The sequence below is a fragment of the Lates calcarifer genome, linkage group LG2, assembly GCF_001640805.2.
Source record: "Lates calcarifer isolate ASB-BC8 linkage group LG2, TLL_Latcal_v3, whole genome shotgun sequence".
Lineage (NCBI taxonomy): Eukaryota > Metazoa > Chordata > Actinopteri > Centropomidae > Lates > Lates calcarifer.
In genome coordinates, this window is record NC_066834.1 from 28,834,897 (window position 1) to 28,854,151 (window position 19,255).

The 19,255-nt window shown below is 40.9% G+C and overlaps 1 protein-coding gene across 4 annotated transcripts in view; it reads right to left on the bottom strand.

Annotated features, from left to right (window-relative positions):
• Window positions 1-513: 513 nt before the first annotated feature.
• furina (furin (paired basic amino acid cleaving enzyme) a) overlaps window positions 514-19,255 on the bottom strand; it is a 77,618-nt gene continuing 58,876 nt past the window's right edge. For all 4 annotated transcript variants that reach the window (XM_018667902.2, XM_018667905.2, XM_018667903.2 and 1 more), the window contains exons 8-16: window positions 17,546-17,718; window positions 16,031-16,243; window positions 13,455-13,555; window positions 12,193-12,296; window positions 11,832-11,949; window positions 7,981-8,160; window positions 7,764-7,888; window positions 6,733-6,855; window positions 514-5,653 (exon numbers count right to left, since the gene is read on the bottom strand). In XM_018667902.2, coding sequence (XP_018523418.1) covers window positions 5,046-5,653; window positions 6,733-6,855; window positions 7,764-7,888; window positions 7,981-8,160; window positions 11,832-11,949; window positions 12,193-12,296; window positions 13,455-13,555; window positions 16,031-16,243; window positions 17,546-17,718 — 1,745 coding nt within the window. In that variant the 3' untranslated portion in view covers window positions 514-5,045. The remainder of the gene's footprint in view (window positions 5,654-6,732; window positions 6,856-7,763; window positions 7,889-7,980; window positions 8,161-11,831; window positions 11,950-12,192; window positions 12,297-13,454; window positions 13,556-16,030; window positions 16,244-17,545; window positions 17,719-19,255) is intronic.

A 19,255-nucleotide genomic window follows, 5' to 3' on the forward strand; every position in this document is an offset into this window, starting at 1 on the left:
AAGTAAAGTACAAGTAGATGATCGCTAATGGCAGTAGGATTTAAAAGCTTGGATCCATGAATGGCTATTCAAAATTTTAATGCCAATCCGTCCAACAGTTGATAAAATACTTCAGTCCGTACCAAAGTGGTGGACTGACAGTGACTGCCATCCATAAAGCCATGCTGCTATGGCTCTATGAACGCATAAGGGCATAAAGAAGCTGTATTTAGAGTCATGTTTTTTGTCATGTTTCCACCATGGTTTTTGGTTTTTGTTTCTATCTCTAAAATTTGTTTGAGGCCCCAAAAGATCAAATCATCCCAGTATTTCAGAAAAATGTTCACAGAAAAGCAAATATTAGAGTCCAGTGTATTTTTATGCATATTTTGCTGTTGATACTTCTGCACTTTTACTTAAGTAGTATTTACAATGGAGGACTTTTGCTTGAAATTGAGCATTTTCTTTGTTTAACTAGTACTTTTACTAGTGTAAAGGACAAATGCATTGCAATGCAAGTGAAAAAAAAACACATTCAAATTTGCATAGATCTTTATTTTAGTAGAATCTATAATTGACATCAATTAAATAAAAAGAAGAAAAACAAGAGCAAAAAAAAAAAATCTTTAAATTACAAGAAAATTACACTGCACCATTCATATAGTACAAAAATAGGCCTTATTTTAGAGTTATGTCCCATGTAAGATAGTCATTCTTGTACATTATTCATAGGTCACAAATCTGTAAGGTACTGTGTGCAGCCACAGGCCAGGAACCTCTTGAAGAGGCAGGAGGAGGTCAATAGAGTCGTCTGAGGCTGCTCCACTAACCACAACCCCCCCACCCCCACCCTCCCATCACAAAGTGTTTTATTTAAACTTAAAACAAGCATGTGCACACACGGACGCACGCAGATCTGATTCAGCCCTTAAGTTAATGGAGATGGGATACATTCTACCCTCTCCCTCCACAGCTGCTGAACATATGGGGTGTCGCCGCAGGTCTTCAAAAAGGGCAGAGATGACAGAGCGACATCAACAAAACACTCTGAATGCAGGTGAAAGGGGTCGATGGACTGTGACAACCTGAAAGCAACATGTCTAAACACTAAACCGACAGCATTTGATTGTCTTTGGTTATGCCAAAGATATTGCTCCTATCAACTCCATCCAACTTCATATTGATCACTTCAGACTACATCCTAAGGCAGGACCGAAGCAACATCAAGTTCCACGACTTAAATCAGCGGTATGAAGACAAAGCCTCCACCGTGCCCATGAGCGAGTCTTTTCGCTATAAGAGGAGACAGTTTGCAGCAAGCAGATTTTTTTTGTAACATTCCTGTTACTTTTAACATTAAAAGGCTTCACACTAGTGCCAGAGAAGTAGTTGCCTTATAATTAGGAGCTGCTTTCTGGCATGATTATAGAACCTCTTTTTTTTTTTCCTTCTTTTTAAGTGTGTAGTTTCCATCACATTCTTGCAGTGAAAGGAGTAAGCTGACTGCTAATGGTCTTCTGCAGCTCCCAGTGCTTTGGAAGCACTAGCTATTTAATGCTGCCCGCATTCACGATTTTCTTAAGAGCTGGACACTTGAATGCACAGAGCTCTGAGTTCATCAGTATAAAGTTTTCTCAGTCTGTCAAGCTGTAGTGAATACAACACCAAGTTAAGATGAATAAATAATTTTGTATCTGCGGGCTTGGGGTGGGGGCCACAGAAACTGAACACCCCAAAATGTTGCAATGTTGGAGGAACTATATTCTTTATTACAGCAATTTTAATCTTCTAAGGGAAGACGCATAATAAACAATGTTGACTAGGCTGAGCATCAATTATCCATACTAATGGCAACAAATTGGTCAAAGTCCCACACTATACTTCTAAAAAAGCTAACTCTGAGCCTCCAGAGTTTAAGAAAACAGTTTATGGAAGCAATTTTGGTGCCGCATTAGCCCATTATCTGTTGTTTACACACTTCACACCAAGCTGGGAAGTCAATAAGATTGTGTGGCTCAAGTCTGAGGCTGAAGTTATTACATTTTTAAATTAGCACCCTCCTCAAACAGGGGCTAATCAAAGTTTAAATGGCAGTAGGCACTAATGTACATCACACAAAGCCACGCAGAACATACTCGTTATTCTGTAGCCACATTAGCTTTGTCCCTTTTGAGGGCATTTTCTCTAAAATCCACATTCTCGGGTTGGTTTCCAATCCAGTTTAGTGCTTCCTGGCTGAAACTGTCGCGATAAGCCAAATGTGCTACACCTGCACCAGCCATCTGAGATGAATTAAGCTTCCTGGCGCAGCACTGTGTCTGAGAGGATACGAACCAGGCTCTCTCCATCCTTTTGAACGGGATTTTTGGCAGGTATTGGTTTGAAATTCTTTATTCTCGCTTGTGAAATTTTAAATCATGTTGAGCTCCACATTTTTATTAGTAATGCCTTCTGAGAAGGCTTCCAAACACAAGGGGTTATATCAAAACTGATTTGTGTGTTTGTGTACCTTCCCTACCCACAAAACAAGGAAATTATTTGATTGTCAGAGACAGACACAAAAAAATTTCTTAACCCCAAGTGGAGCCATCTGGGTGGAAACTGAGTGTGAGAGGTGAGGAAAACAAATGCCTCCTAACTATTTTTAGGTTGATTTAGCACTTAAAATGCCTGCTGACAAGATCTATGGACAATCCTTCTATTTTCAATAACAGGTTTTAAAGCCCAGGTGTGGCAGCCCATGAATGCTGATCATAAAGGCAATAAATTTTTAGGAGAGATAGGAGTTTCAGGGGAACTAGAATTTACACAGCAGCTGTACAGTTTCTGAATTGCAATGGCTTGTTTCGCCTCTAAAACATAAATTTGACTTACATGCCTATTCTCCTAAACCTTTCCAGAGAAGAGTTTTCATGTCTGACCTACATATAATTTGACCTCTATAATCATTTAACAGCTCCTCTAATGGTGTATGAAACCTTGCTGACTGATATGAGAGGTAGATAAAAGGATGAGCAGCTGCAGTTTTGTATGCATGTCATCGCCATGACAACCTCTCTCAGCAAGCGCCACTGTTTTTGTGCTGGAAAAAAAAAAAAAAAAAAAAAAAATCAACATAGTAGAAAAAGAAATCAATGGATTCAAAATGGCTACACTGGATTAAATCATGAGGTGCATATTTTGGATGATAACCAGCCCGAAAGAGAAATCACTTTTAAACAATCCTCCCTAAAGGTATGATTAAAATCTCTCAGAATAAATAGTCTGCTGCAGTATCATTCAGAAAATAATTAATTGGCAAGTACGCTGAAGAGATAATCTGAAATTCAGATTAGATGAAGACTGGAGGGTGAGTGCAGAGACGCTGATGAGATGTGGAGTCTCGACGCAGGATTTTCTGAACAATATTCAAGATGTGGAAAAGAGAGAGCAGAAGCTGTGAGACGAGGGAGGGAAGGAAACCTTCACTTCGGAGGGCAGATTAACATTCTCCACCTCGTATTCAATAAAGGAACACACACACACACACACACATGAACAAACTCTCAGGCATTATGATATGAGGCGTGTGTAATGTGTGTTTGTAGCGCCAATGTGCTCTGACGAAAGCCAAAGCCTTGATGTATTGTTACTGTTTCCGCTCTGTCAAGAAATCAATCACAGGTAACTCAACACCTGCCAGCTGCTTTGAGAAGCTCTTATGCTCAACAGTCACATATTGTTCTGGGTCCCATCAGCACCTCGACTGCTTCTCTCTCAGCCCCGGGATGTGAGCACATCAGACTGAGAAATTAAATATCCCTGGAAGGGATTGTGCCTCAGGGTTGATGGAGTAGCCTCTCCATTGAGTGTGTGAGTGTGTGTGTCGGTGTGTTTTTCTCTTTTAATTTATCTTATTTTTTTTGATAAACCTTGCATGTGATAGTTGGGAGGTTATGAGGCTGGAAGAATTTATAGTTTCCAAACCAGAGAAAGTTAAGTTAAGCTGGAGGAAGCTTTGCTAGCTGTGTGACTCACAGTTTGTTCTGCCAGAGCTGAGAGAGAGCTTTCCACATTGTGTATACAATAGGAGAACTAAAGCCCTCGTCACACCTAGAACAATAACTGTGTAACAGATAAAAAAACAGTGATCGCCTGAAAGATGGATTCTGTTTAAAGTAAATACAATTACTGTCTCATCATTAAAAGACAGACGACAGAGACGTTACCCAAAAAGCTCTCAGACTGTCTGTTTTGTTTCTCTGACTGCTGGCACATAGTTATCAACCATTTAAATCTGGACATTTCCCTGTCAGTTATTATGCTTTTGATTTTTAAAATGCACTTAAAAAATGTGAATCATTGCAGATAAGTGGTGCTTTTTTGGAGATTTTGGAAGTGGCTGTCACTGGACGACTCCTCGAGAGAATTGGTATTTTTAAATCAGATTTCATGCCTTATAATATAACTTTTGTTATCACTTTTTTTTGTTAAAGTACTAAATGTGACAGGACCAGCTTTAGCTTCTCTATAAAGGGCACTACACTAGTCATCAGATTTACACGCTCACATTCACACGCATTCATTCAGACAAACACACACACATCTCTCCTCTTCACATTCAGCAATCTCGTCTGGCTACTGCACTGAGACTGATGGAAAGAGAAAAAAAGGAATAGGAAGCAAGCAAATAATAATCATTTGTTTACTGTAACAAAAAGGAGCTGGAGCTGGAGGGGAAAATGGACTCTGCACAGACAGACACTGTTAGTGATTGAGGGCAAGAGGAGGGAGAGAGCCAGTTTAATAGAAATGCGCCGAAGTGTGAACAAAGCAAAGCTTGGGCCATCCCGAGCTCTGAGAGACAGCAGCTTCCCATCAGGTCTCCCACAGCAGAGAGGAAGACAAGATCCCGAAGCAGGACTCAGATGAAAAACCCAGTAAGACAGAAAAAGAAAAAAGGGGGGGGGTGAGCAATAAAACCAGTAAAGACTGTGAAAGGACAGTTACCACAGCCCTGAATTACCAGACAAATGGGGCTGAGAGGATTTTAAAAGCAGGAGAGAAGGAGGGATGAGGGGGAGGCATTAAAGAGCACTTTGTGTTTTGATAAAGGCAGTCCTCTCATTTTGGACGTCAAACTCTTCGTTTTCGGAGTCTGTATTTACCCCGTCATCCCCCCACACTGTCGGGATGCCACGGTACGACACCAGCCTATTTCCCCCGAGGCTGAAGCTGCCCCCAAGACCGCCGCCAGCCTCCAGAGAGGGCAGCTTGATAAGCGCGCCTGAGCGCAGCTGCAGCAGCAGGAAGATGCCAGCGAAGGTGGCGATGATGGCCATGCAGCTGAGCACGGCGATGGTGATGGGCAGCTGGGAGCTGAGCTGGAGCTGCGACCCCAGGTTCCCAGGCCCTACCATGAAGCTGCCGGGGGACTCGCGCATGTACTGGTTGAGGTGCAGGCAGGTGCCGGAGATGGGGTCCAGGGAGCTGTGAGGGGGGCAGGACAGGCAGGCCTGAGGGCTGAGGCTGCTGCAGGTCAGGCAGGGCGGTGGGCAGGGCAGGCAGGCTGGGACGGAAGCTGGCGGTATAGAATTCCCCACTGTGTAGTTGATAGGCTGGGAGCCCACTGAGAAGCCTGCTGGACATGCTTTCACACAGCCCTGCTGAAAGAGGTAGTAGCCGGAGTCGCACTCTGAAACACAGAGAAAGAAACCAAAATGAACAGCCACACTCACCTCTTACCTCTTCATATGAGTCAGACAACCCATAAACAGAGAACCAGGATTTCTGTCCAGACAGATGAGCCTCAAAGAACACAATTAACATGGGGAAGAACAGTGTGTCTGACATTTCTGTGTGTATTCATTCATGTTGTGCAACAAAGTTTTGGGGCAATTTTGCTTTCAAGTCACCATTTCCACTTATGTTAGTGCTACTTTTGCTTACTAAAGAAACTGATGACGAAAAGCTTTGCAATTTATATGCTGAGAGCAGCATGTTCAAGTCAAAAGACCCATTTCCATATGCAGCAGGTCCAGATGCAGTCCATTGCCTATAACGGCAATTAACAGACTCTGGGTTCTGGGGGTAACAGTGCTGAAAACAGGAGTGTGAGCCAACAGAAGGGACAGAAACCTAATTTACTGTACGGTCTGTAGGGTCTTGTCAGCGATTGTTGTGACGCCCAAGTCAGAAAGTTCTGTGTACTATAATACATGATAATCACAACATGATAATTACATACTGCTTACCCTCAAACGATCCTGTATGACGATTTTTTTGTAAGTACCTCTGACAGCCTGTAGGGGTCAGACTGTCACTATTTCAGACAATATGTAGGTGGACTTCACACTGTGTTAGAGCTAAGTCAGTGGTATCTTTAGACCTTGCCTATGGCAGTATTTGGATTAGGTACGTAGGCAGTATGGACACTAATAAATTTTAATGAGATTATTAAAAGAGAACCTGGAGTAAAATTTTATTTGATCTCAGAAGTTAGATCTTTATTTAAAATTGATACGGACACTAAAGAGACTCGTGATTTGAAGCTTGCAGGAAGAGTTTTGTGTGATTTTCAAATAAGTCTGTCACACTATGCAAACAGTTGCAGCTGAGCACATATGGGATAATATTTCAACTCACCTCACACTCTCCAGGCTACCTCACATATCACATCTCAACATTACTCAGTAATTACACTACCCCTCCTCAGCTGCTGTGACTGAAACTTCCTGCGAGGACCGAACTTGAGACAAGAGATACCAGTCTTACCGATGCATATCTGCCTTAGGTCCAGGGTCTTACAGCTGCCATTGCCAGCCTGAGGCTTTTCAGAGGAGCTGGAGGATGTCGAGCCGGTGCCATACAGCACCAGGATGAACTGGGTCAGAGTGCCTGAGTGGAGAGACAAGAGATGGAGATAAAAAAAAAACTGAAATTAACCAGGGTAAAAAAGTAGGCCTGTCAAAAAGAGTACGGCTCTGGCACTCCCTGGGGTGAATTTGGTAAATGTATCCTCTACTCATTGTAGACTCTTAGATTTTCTGCATAAAATGACAGAAAATGACTCTGAAATGAGCCGCAATTTCAAGACGGCATGCTTAATAAGAATGTCATAAAGTGCACATCTCTCAAGAACCATTAAGTGTGGGGCCTTGTGAGAGGTTCCACTTTAGTAAATCTCTCCTTACTGAGGAGGGAGGTGTGAGGCATTTAACTACATCTGTTTCCTGGAGTTTTCTTGGATTCTGAATTATCATGTTGTGGGTAGAACTGTCCAAATGCAGATGACGGATAATCCAAGGGCAAACAGAAAAAGTGGAGAATTCACTCCACTGCTATCATGTTCCCTGTTATTAGGAAACGTGTTGCTGCAGAGCTATACAGAGTCATCTTAAAGCCTTTACAACGAAGCACAACGGCAGAGACACTTTAAATACAGGTGCCACTTGATCTGTAATCTCCTGGCACTGAACTCTTAAACCTTGAGCTGAACTTTCAACACCACAGATAAATACATGTGTTAAATAACACTGAGTCATTTGTACAAGTAAGGTTATTTTATGCTGTCCTTGAGGCTCACTGGTTCTGAAGCATATAACATAACCACTACATTGTAAATTCACCCTTCACTCTCCTTGTTGCTTCTTTTCTAATCAGAAAAGAAATTAATCAATAATGAAAATAATCATTAGTTGCAATTACAACGATTTAAAATAGCAGCAAATTCTGGTCATGAACACAAAAACATGCAGGCAAACCAAATATTTTTTTCTCTTTTGTAAACAACAAAGATGCTTCACCATAGTCACTGGCACCAGCCACATTCTCAATCTCCAGTGTCCACGCCCCCGTGGGGTTCTCATCCCAGGAGTGGGTGGTCATGAAAGCCCAGTCATTAAAACCTTCTGAAGAGTAGTCATGAGGCCTGCAGGAAAACGAGGAATGCAGGAATGTAAATGTCTGTCTTCATCAACAGTTACTGTATGCTTGTGTGGTTGTGCAGTTGTGTGTTTGTACCTGGGATGGAGCAGCGTGGAGCGTGTGCCAGCAGGACTAATGAGGTGGATAGCCAGGTTTCCCCTCCGGTTGTAGGACAGGGTGAGCCGGGCCTGAACGTGCTCTAATGAGGTCACGTGACTGTCAGTCCCGATGCAGGCGTCCACGCTCATGTTGATCAATAAATGGCTGCCAATATTCCTGTCAAATGAGAGAAACCGACATATAACGGAGATTCATTAGGACAGTGGTGTGTGTTAGCTGTGGGTTGTGTGCCCCTGAAATCATTAGCGGTTTGTTCTGAGCTCTGGATAAGCTTCCTTCCAGACATTTGCGCAGGTGACATTTTGCTCTTGGCCAGTGTGTGAGCCTGCAAAGGGTGAAGAGTCTCTGGCCTTGAACAGGATTAGTGTCTCACAACCTGTAGCACCAGTGTCTTCGGTGGAAGTAAAGCAGCCACCTCTTTTTACCACCCCCAACCCCCCCACCCCAAATCCGCTTAGGAGATTACATGCATCCACAACAATTCTGAGGAGGAGGAAGAAGGCGTGAGGCGTGAGAAAGGCGTGATCACACCACAAGACGTGGTGTGATCGCTAAACGGTCACGGCTCTTTTAAGACAAAGTCCGTCAAATTTTTCATGATGCATTAAAACACCACATGAATGCCTTTGACCTTTGAACATGGGAACAATCTGAAATGTTAACTTGCAGCTCTACACCAGTGAACACATTATAATACAAATCAACAACAACACAGCTCTTCAGTATTTCATGTTTAGACTCCAATGTGTATTTTATGGTGTTTCTGGGTAGAGTCAGAGCACATAGGGGGAGGAAATGGAAATTTATACAAATAGCTGTGGAAGTTGATTTATCATTGCCAGCTGACCACTGCGGCACAGGCGTCTGTGATTTAAGGCCTGGGACAAGCAAAATTTGTGGCACTGTTGCAGGCATGGCAGCTGTTTGTACAGACACACACAGACAGAGAGACAGAGGGAGGGACATGCTGTAAATCCATAACCAGCACTTCAATCACTGTGGAAGATCAATGAGTACATGAAGGCGACTGATCTGAAGAGAAAGATGACAACTTTTTATCATCAACATTTCAGCACTTCAGTGACAATGGTAAAAATTTAAGAATGCCTGTAAAACAATTTTCAGCAACACCAAAACACAACCCCCAAGCCACAAGACCAATGTTGCCCAACACTAACACTTGCATTTGTTCCTTTTTTTCCTCTGGCATTTAGCAGCTCACAGCAGATCTGGTCCAATGCATGATGAAAAATCAACCAATTACAAACTCATTATATATTGGAATTTAACATTTGTGAAATTGTTTTTAAAATGAATCTGTTTACAGCAATAATCCTTGGGAGACATCAATGTGCATTTTAATCTAGTGTATATGAAGCTTTTCAGAACTGCCAAAAGATATTCTGGGAACCAGCCAAACTGTAAGAACTGCCACCCATTTACGTTACAGAGAAATGAGAGAGAGAGAGTTTTTGAATCATAAATCACTTTTTGAAAAGCTATGTTGAGGCTTCCAGCTCATACCATACTCCAGTTAGTTGAATTTTCAGTGATAGAAGATTTTTTAGTGCTGATAGTAATATGATTAAGTCTGGTAAATCCTCTTTAACAACTATCACATTTGAAAACTCTGACATCTATTTTAAACAAAGCCTGCATGCTCACTTATTTAGCGAGACACATGCTTACAGGAACTTTTCTGCAAAGATGTCATGGTTTGAGGCACAGTCCATTTTCTAAAGTAAACACAAGGGTTGTCTTGCTGATAAAATTAAAATTACACAACTGGAAGCTTCTGGCCGTCTGAAACAGTCTTCTGATTCATTCATTCAGTCATTCACTATCTCACTGCTACACAAGCCTCAGCAAATGGCCAGACATCTTTGTAACTATGATCATAAGGTTGATGATGTAGCACTGTCTGTATGCAGCAGTTCATACAATGTATGTATCTTCCTTTTTGAGAATAATGTCATGATGCTGTTAGAGGCAATGTCTGGAAGTAATTGACAGTGAGAAAGACACTGGACCCCCTACCTGTTCACTTATTTCAAGTCACACTGCATAAGTGAGTCAGCTAAACACTTAAAATGTAAATTGAATAACCTGCCTTGACTGCTGTTCGCAGACGCTCGAACCATCTGCTCTGAGCGTCTCATAACTGCAGTAAAAGAGAGAGAAACCTCAAACCCAGCGAGAGGAGTGACAGGGAGCGCATAATGAAGAGGAGACGTCAGACTGTGTTTAGACCGTGACACCAGGAAAAGAAGGGATGAAATGGCTGAGGGGGAATTTTGTGTCTTAACAATGAAAGGAACACATAATTTGACAAATCATTATTTCAATTTTAAATGCTCCCTCTCGAGCTTGGCTGAGAAGCTGCACCAGTGTGCATACACACAAACACACACACACGTACACACGCACAGAGCCACAGAACAACATGGAGCATTTCAACAGGCGCTCAGAGCCACGCTGAAGACAAAGACATGACAAGTCACTGCAGCAAAACATAACAGCTCAGTCATACACGGGCATCTCCTACACCTACGTTCTGCTGGGGACCAGTTCAATGTCAATTTTTCTTATCACACACTGCATCAAATACATTCAGGCTTATCTCATTATTCTGCTTAATCACAGGCTGAGGTTATGTCAAACAACAATCAAACACAAGCTGTGTATTTACTGTATATCTATATTCTGCCATTTCTCATAACCATATAGTGACTGCTCTTACATTATCATTTATAAAATTACCTTTCTGATCATGTCAGCTTTACTGATTCCTAATTATACCATTCATATTTTTTTAGAATAATTGTAAGATTTTTATTAAATATTACTTTTATGTTTGTTTTCTATGTGCTGCTGCTAAATCTCTTGAAAAACATTTTTTTTTGTTTTTATGCAAGTGAGGAACTTTTCTGATAGGAGGAGATATTCTGACTTTGAGTCCCAAGCAAAGGTCAAGCTCCAAAAAACTCTCCTATAATGCAACCCAGCAGCCTCTGTTATTAGACCACTCTAGCATCCAAACCCTGATGTGATCTTCAGGGTTATTTATTTTTTTTTTTTTTTGAGTGTATAGAGCTTTAAACCACCTTTTTATGTGCTGTTGAGTAAAATGGAGTCAGTGGAGTGTCTCTTTAAATAAAGTTATAAAATATATACTGTGATTCACGTTGACACTTTTTATTGGGAATTCAAATTGCTGTTTGAATGTGGGAAAAACTGAATATTCCACCAGTAATGATCCGTTCAAATTAAAAATTTGAAGTGCACATCAGAATAACAGACAGTGACTTGTATTCCAGCAGGGGGCAACGAGGTACACTGTCCCTGTCCATCTGACACAGTGAACGCCCTGTTGCTCTATCAGGTTATTGTTGTTCTCCTTGCTATGGCAAAATGGAGAAAACTAGCTAGCCATGCAGAACATGACACCAAAATACTGAAGAGTTAAAGTGAGGAAATTGTTTGGATTTGACACAATGATGAATGTGTGTGGGTAAAGGCAAAACTGCCTGATGAATTTGTAAAATGTAACTATCTTACAGTAACATTAGCTTGTCACTCAAGTGAGGCAGCAGAGGCACCTTCAGACAAATGGAACATTAATTCTACAGTGTAGTTTAGGATCAGGCTATGTGGGCTGTATCAAAATTAATTCAAACTAATTTCTTGTTAGCTGTAATTAGTTTGAATGGGATTTTTTTTTAAGTGACAGCTGTAATATGTGCAGACACTTGTAATCAGGGTCTTGAGATAAATTCAATGTGCTCTGTGTGTGTGTGTGTGTTCATATGTGTGTGTAGTGTACTAACCTTGGCTCAGAGACCATGGTGATCACACATTTCCTCTGTGGCCCCACGCTGGTCCACGTCTTTGCCAGTGCTACAATTGCACTGGCATCAAGCAATCCATATCCATATGAATGGCTAACTGCAGAGACCCAGAGAGAAAAGAGGAAACAGACACATGAATGGTGGCCCACTGTGAGCAGCATCCTCACTCTCCCAACTCTGACTTTATAGACCAACTACACAGAGTGGATCCCATTTGAAGCTCTCACACAACCTCTCTGTCCAATTCAATTTGGTTTATTAGATCCATCACATATTAATGAGCCTCAAAGCCATCTGCAACTACAGAGGCCAGAAAAGAACTTGAAAGGAGTTGCTGTACCTTTGCGTCCAACCCCATTGGTTTTCCAGTCGTTGGTGAGCAGGTGGGCAGGGTGAGAAGTTCGTACAACCAGATGTTGCATATCCCTCCAGGTCAGGTTTTTACTGGAACATGTGTATGTGCGAGCACACACAGAGACATACATTAAGAGAGAAAGACACACACACACACACACACACACACACACAGGGGGACACACACATGGTAAGACTGTGGCTTAAAAATCAAGTTGAGGCACTCAGACAGATCAAACAGATGCCACTGACAATACATCCTATAGACTTAACCTGCAGGTGGACAGCTGATTAAATACAGGATACAATACAGTATCAGTCACATTCTTTCCTGAATCACACAAAATATTAGGTCAACATGTGTTTGAAGTCTTAAGTGATTGTTCTGTTTGCAGCCACGTCAGCTTGAACTGACCAGGCATCCAAAACAAAAAAACACAGACAAAAAAAAAAAAAACAGGGTTTACAGGAAGTCACAGTTGCTTCTCTGCTGGGATTAACTAAATAAGCACATTCATTTATCTTATTGCAGATTTAGTAAAATAAAGCATTTTATTTACTAACTTTGCTCAATCACTTTCTCATTAAATCCATTCCTAATTGCAACTGTTTTGTCACAAGACTAATTACTCATTTTCAAGACTGTTCTGACGTTCGTGTTTGTCCCTCCATTAGTGCTGCGTGACTGCATAACACTGATTAGTGTTTACATCAAATTGTGCCATTTGTAAAGACAGTTGAAATCTGTCAGGCAGAGGGGTTAAAAAGGAGTTTATAAAGTGGGATAATCAAACCAAATTGATGCATAAACACATAGTACCAGCAGTTAAAGACTGATTTAATACAAGAGTGTTACATTTATAATAAAGCTTCTAAAAGTCTGTGAAAAAAAATTACCTGTTGCCACTAAATGGCCAATTTGCAGTTAGGAAACTCCTAACCACATGCTAGAAACTGATAACAGCAGGGCATTAATTCAAACTAGTTAAGCTTTTGAATACTTAAGAGTATATGTACGTTCAAAAAAAATGGCCAATCATTCTCTAGAATAATTACTTCCAAATCTAATCATGAGTTTGTTCTGTGCAAATTATATTTTTAATATTTCTCTTTTCCATTGCATTAACTGATTTTAATCAACAAAAGTCAGGGAAATATGCAGATAAGGAAGGTTAGAATGAGCCTCTACAGCTGACAAGAATTGCCAGCCTTGGTAAGACACACACAGAAACGGTGATAAGCACTTACTTGGCCTCAAGGGCGAGAGCGATGATCCCAGCAGCCAGTGGTGCGGAGGCAGAGGTGCCTGTGTGGGAGTCTGTGCATTTTGATTTGAGGTCTGTAGTCACCTAAGGAAGATGAACATGGTGCGTTTAAATAGACTGCTCTGAGTGGAAAATATTCTTAAAACATTTCCCTGAAGTTACTCTTGCATTATTCTGAAGGTAAAAATAATACATCTTGGGGCTTGTATTTCACTTCTCTTTTTCCCAGAAAACAAAGCTAATCCTCCATTATTTCAGTTTTATTATTTTGGTCCATCCACTCAGAATCACAAATCCTAAACTTTTATTGGAGCTGCTCTTGTGCTTTTCACATTAAAAGATAAAGGTATTTAAACTCCTGATAACTGGAATGTGGTATTTAAATAAGCAAAAAATCTTTATTCTCCATCACTTCTTCTTTTTTGCTGGTGGCAGAAATCACCTAATGGATAAAGACGCGGGAACTTAAAAACAGAACGTCCACAGCATGACTACCTAGACCAGCTGGAAAATCAAAGCGGGGAAATCATGTAACTTATGATTTCCCGCTCTCAGCAACTACCAGTGAGGTGTCTTCGAGCAAGACTCTTTTTAGATTGAACTGCCCCATCAGAGATCTCCTCAGTGACCCACAGCAGAGGGCTGTGGTTATACTGGGCAGGTCCCAGGTGTGAATTTCTGCAGCTGCATGAATATAAAGCAAGATGGTAGAGAACCACACTGTTTGTACTCGGCAAAACCCATCTCACGGAGGACAAAGGTTACAAAACACTGCATCGCAAGAAGCCCCCAGTCATATGCTGTATGCTCAGAAAAAAGGGAGGTCAATCTCAGAGCCTGAATATGACTGAAAAGCTGTGCTGACCGATGCAGAACCTCCAGAAAATGATCTTTAAACAGACTAAACAGAATAATAAATGCACTGGCAGAACTAACTTTAATGGTCCAATTATGCATTCAGGAGCTTCTCATATCTCCCTTACTTTGAATTGAAAGAGAAGTGTAATTTTAAAAACAACAACAAAAAAAAAAAACAAAAAAAAAAACATCCAAACAGAAATTAATATATCTGCTCCTGCATAACGCACACAAGGTTCCACCCTCTCTCTGCTACTCCATCTCTTCATTCCCCGGCTCATGAGTGACAGCACAATTAAATGAGTACAGTACTGAAGCATTAAGGGACCAGCCACATGTCACAGGGATGTCATAAGCTGTCTGTCCATTTGGTCTGGCTGCTTAACTGTATGCTGGAAACAGAAAGTGTGTGTGTGTGTGTGTGTGTGTGTGTGTGTGTGTGTGTGTGTGTGTGTGTGTGTGTGTGTGTGTGTGTGCACACGCGTGTGAGAGAGAGAGAAAGAGTGTATGCGTGATTTTGTGTTTGTGACAAGAATGTTAAGCAGCAACAGATTGCCAGATGGACTTTCAGCCGTTCACTATTCATAATAATTTTAATGGCCCAAGACTGAATGAATGGAGCAGATGAGTGAAGAAAAGGAGGAAAGAATGAAGAAGTCATGCAAGTGTAGAATAAAGCTGCAGATGCAAATACTTAGCTCCACACAGCTCCATACTGTATGTAGAGAGATAAAACAATTACCCATCATATAAGTCATTTTTAAAAGCAAAAATTCACTCCAGGTTCTCCAACGTAAATATTCGCTGGTTTTCTTGATCTATTGTGACAGTAAACTGAAGATTCCTTGGGTTTTGTACTCGTCTTCAGACACAACAAGACATTTTAAACGTCACTGTAGGCTCTGGGAATTTCTTCATATTTTCTGACTATTTTCATACCAAAAGAACCAATTCATCAAGAAACCAATCAATAGTGAGGATAATCATTGCTTGCAGCCATATGTCTGAACAAAATGTAAATGCATTCAATATATAGAACATGAGCATGAAGTCTCATTCTTACAAGTTTAGAGGAGAGAAGATAAAATGTTCTTGTCATATTCTTGTCTTGTGCCAACCAGTTTGGTTACATTAGCAATGCTAATCATCTAAGGCAAATATTCAGTATGATTTAACACTAGTAGTAGCAGCAACTACCAGTAATTTTCATTAGAAAATAATATATCAATTAATCTAATGATTACTTGCGTAATTTCTTAGAGAATAAAATGTCAGATAGTACTGAAAAACACCAGTTACAATTTTAAAAAAATATTAAATTAACAAAGAAATAAAGCTGAGAAAAGAAAAAAAAAAACATAAATTTTAAGAACCAGCCAATGTTTGCCATTAAAGACTCAAAAAAGTCAAATATAAAAATTGTTTATCGATGTATTGATTTATTGATGGACTCTGATGCATTGCTATGGAAACAACATTATTAAATTTGAAGACTGGAAAAGTGGTAGTTGGTCAAACTTTTCAGCAACTGCAGTTAAATAGACACTGTGGGTCAACTAAACTCACTTAGGAAATAAACAGTCTCTCAATGTTACCACAGACATTAAAGCAGAAACTCAGTGTGACAGCCTGTAGTGTGTGTGTAGAAAACAATGAGAGGCAGAGAAACACAGAAAGACACTGGATACAACCACAACTCACTATCTGTTTCTCGTTGAGGTTCCCCGAACTGTAGGTGGTGGCGAGGGTGGAGGAGCAAGCCTCGCTGTACCAGGGGACATTGCCGTTCTGCGTGGAGCTGCTGATGGACAAGGTGTAGATGCTGTTGGTGTAGCCGTCACAGTTACAGCTGTCCTTCTCCCTCCCTCCGTTTCCAGACGCCCACACGAAGATTGAGCCCAAGCCACCGCGCCCCTAGAGAACGTACGGTACATTCAGACAAACGGAAAATGAGACCACCACAGACCCTCTCATTCATTCATTCATTCATGCCTCAGACCACCACTATCGAGGAGGAACAAAACAGAATCTCATTCAATCTTAATGGGAATCCCAATTATAGGAGGGCAAATTCATTTCAGGGCTCATTTCAAAAAGGGCCCATTAAAACCCAGCGTACATCACAGAGGCCAGGGTGGTCTCTCAGTAAATTAAAAAGAGCTAAATATCACATGACAGCGATGCAATACAAAAAGGCACTATATAACAACAGCTCATTGCAATAAATCATCCAACCTCTCAGCCTTTGAAGTGCAATAATTTTCATCTAAGAGCCACTTTATTGTATTGAGTGGCACCGTCTCTCTCTGCACTGATCAAACCCAGCTATGCGCCACCCACACCACCATCTGACAGCACTGTCACTGAGGCAATTATCTTAGTAGTCAGTGTCAGTGGTTCCAATCAGCTTTATGGCACATGCTTTGAATCCTACTGGTCTTTAAGAAGAGTTAGCTTGATGGATGTGTTTATTCATGGGGTGTAGATGTGAAAGCCTGGTGAGTGATCTGTATTATTTATCTGTTGACTTGTTCATTTTACATATCTGACATGGTTTCAATGTGCCACATACATTAAAACAAGTGCTGCTACCAACAACAGGACAGATTACATAACAGTGTGGTGCCTTTTTGGTCAATATTCAGATTGCCATGTTGTTAGAGAGACCAGTTTTTTAAAAATGACTAATTATTTCTATACTTGTATATGCATATAGTTTGGCTTGTGTCTGGAAGTCTTTGATTAGAAATGCTTGTCAAGCAATTTAAAGCTCCAGAAGCTGTTTGATTAAAATAATTTTTAAAAACCTGCTTATAAAAAATAAAAAAAAACCACTTAAGTTGCACTTGAACAGACCACATGCCGACTAAACGAAAGAGCTGAGAGGTAAAAGTTGAACGAGCAGTTTGAGGCGCTCTTCAACTAACAATGAATATAACTTAATGTAATTTTTGTCAGCGCTACTTCTATTTATTTTATAAGATTTTCTTCCCTGGTGGCTTTTGGAGGACATTCCTTTCCATTCATAATTGTCAGGGTCAAAAACTGCTTTGTCTTTCCCGCTTGCATCCTCTCATGCTTGAACAGTTCCATTACTGACTGCTGAAAGGAATCCACACACAGGCAGTAAATAATTTCTGTCTCACACAGACACTCGCTCACACTCGCTCACCTGCACACACACACACACACACACACACACACACACACACACACCTCTGTAACTCCACGCAGAAAAGCCTCTTTGGCGAGTTTGGCAGGTCCATCGACAGTTTTGCCGTCGTCTTCTGGGCCCCAGCTGGCGCTGTAGATGTCGATGTGTTGGGGATTCAGACTGAGAGACTGGGCCTCCACCATGTCAGTGACCTCACCGTCCAGCATACGCACACCTGCAGCCATGTTCCCAAATGAAAATGTACACATACAAGAAGAGAGATTTTCTTAGAACTTACTTAAAGGGGTAATTTGCTATGCAAAACCAGTGTTAATCGGTTGTTATTGTGCATCTACATAAACAGCGTTGTGTCATAAGTCGCTACTGGCATAACAGTTGCATTGTGGGTAATGTAGGCAAGAGGTTTTGACAAGGAAGAAGAATGAGTGGAATAAAATAAAACAAAATATCTTTTTGAAAGTGTCCATTATAACTGCAACAATGTCATAGATATACAATGCTGTAACTGTAACTCTGTCTGTAGTTTTAGTGCTGCTTGATTTACACACTTGTTCACAATGTTGCACATTCATGCAGTAGGACAGCACGTGCTGCTGTTGTTCACTATTTGTGCATCCGCCAAGATGTTATTATGGACCTCACCATGTAAATCAAACATGATCTCTATTGATTTGCTTTGGCACTTGAGCTGGTTTGAAAAAACAGAAATGGAACGAGATCAATTGCATTGTGGGTGAATTGCCTCCTCAAGTGTGAAGCAGATTTCTGAGACTGAAAATGCAGATAAAAAGATGAAAGAAACCATTTGTTGTCTTCCTCTACGTGTCTGGGCAAAATTGGTGCAGCTGTCTGAGCGTAAATGGAATCAGACTTGCTCTTATTTTAAAAGAAGTGAACATCTCAGCCAGTGTTTAATGGCAGGCTTCAACTAAGGCTCAATTCTAAGTGAAATCTAAAGTGATTGCACATAAAGTGCCAGAGACAAAACATAAACACACACACATAACAAACCAGAACAGGTACACAGAGAGTGACGTGCTTGTCTTAACAATTATTTCTGCTTGGTTCTCTTGCAACAGAACTCCTTCACTCTCAGCTACATTCCCCAACACAGAAAGAGGTAAGAAATCAAAGACAATCTAAAAACAAACTAATTTCCCCCTTTGAGGCATTGCAGGTCAGGTTACTCCATGCTGCAGTATATGGGTTAAAGTAACCAAGCACTGGGTCTTTGAAGTTCTCCAAAAGCATCAAACAGGCACTGAGCTGCTTGTGTTTCCATGGCAGCCTGCACTTCTGCGAGAAGGACATGTGATTTGCTGAGGAGACTCAAGTATCTCCGGTCCCTGTCCAAAAATATCCATCAATCCAAAAACCAGAGACTGGGACATAACAAGGTTCACTCAGTCTTTATGTATATGCATAATTCAATATACAACAAGTGCTGGTTGAAGATGCTGTTTGGCATATTGCTTTTTTACTTTCCAAAATGTTGAAATATTTCTTTAAGTATCGGCAGTTAGCATTAGCATTAGCTAAAAACTGCAACAGTCAGTGGTAGTGAGTAAAACAGAGGAAAATTAACATTTCTGACAAGATAGTTTGAGTTGATGACCGTCAGAGACACCATCTCTGAGCCAAGAATCACTGTAACCTTGTGTATACTTTATTGTACTTTCTGTTGGAATTGAGAATCCAGCCAATCTGTGGAACTACCATGGAGGTATTTCACAGGAGAAAAATGAATTACA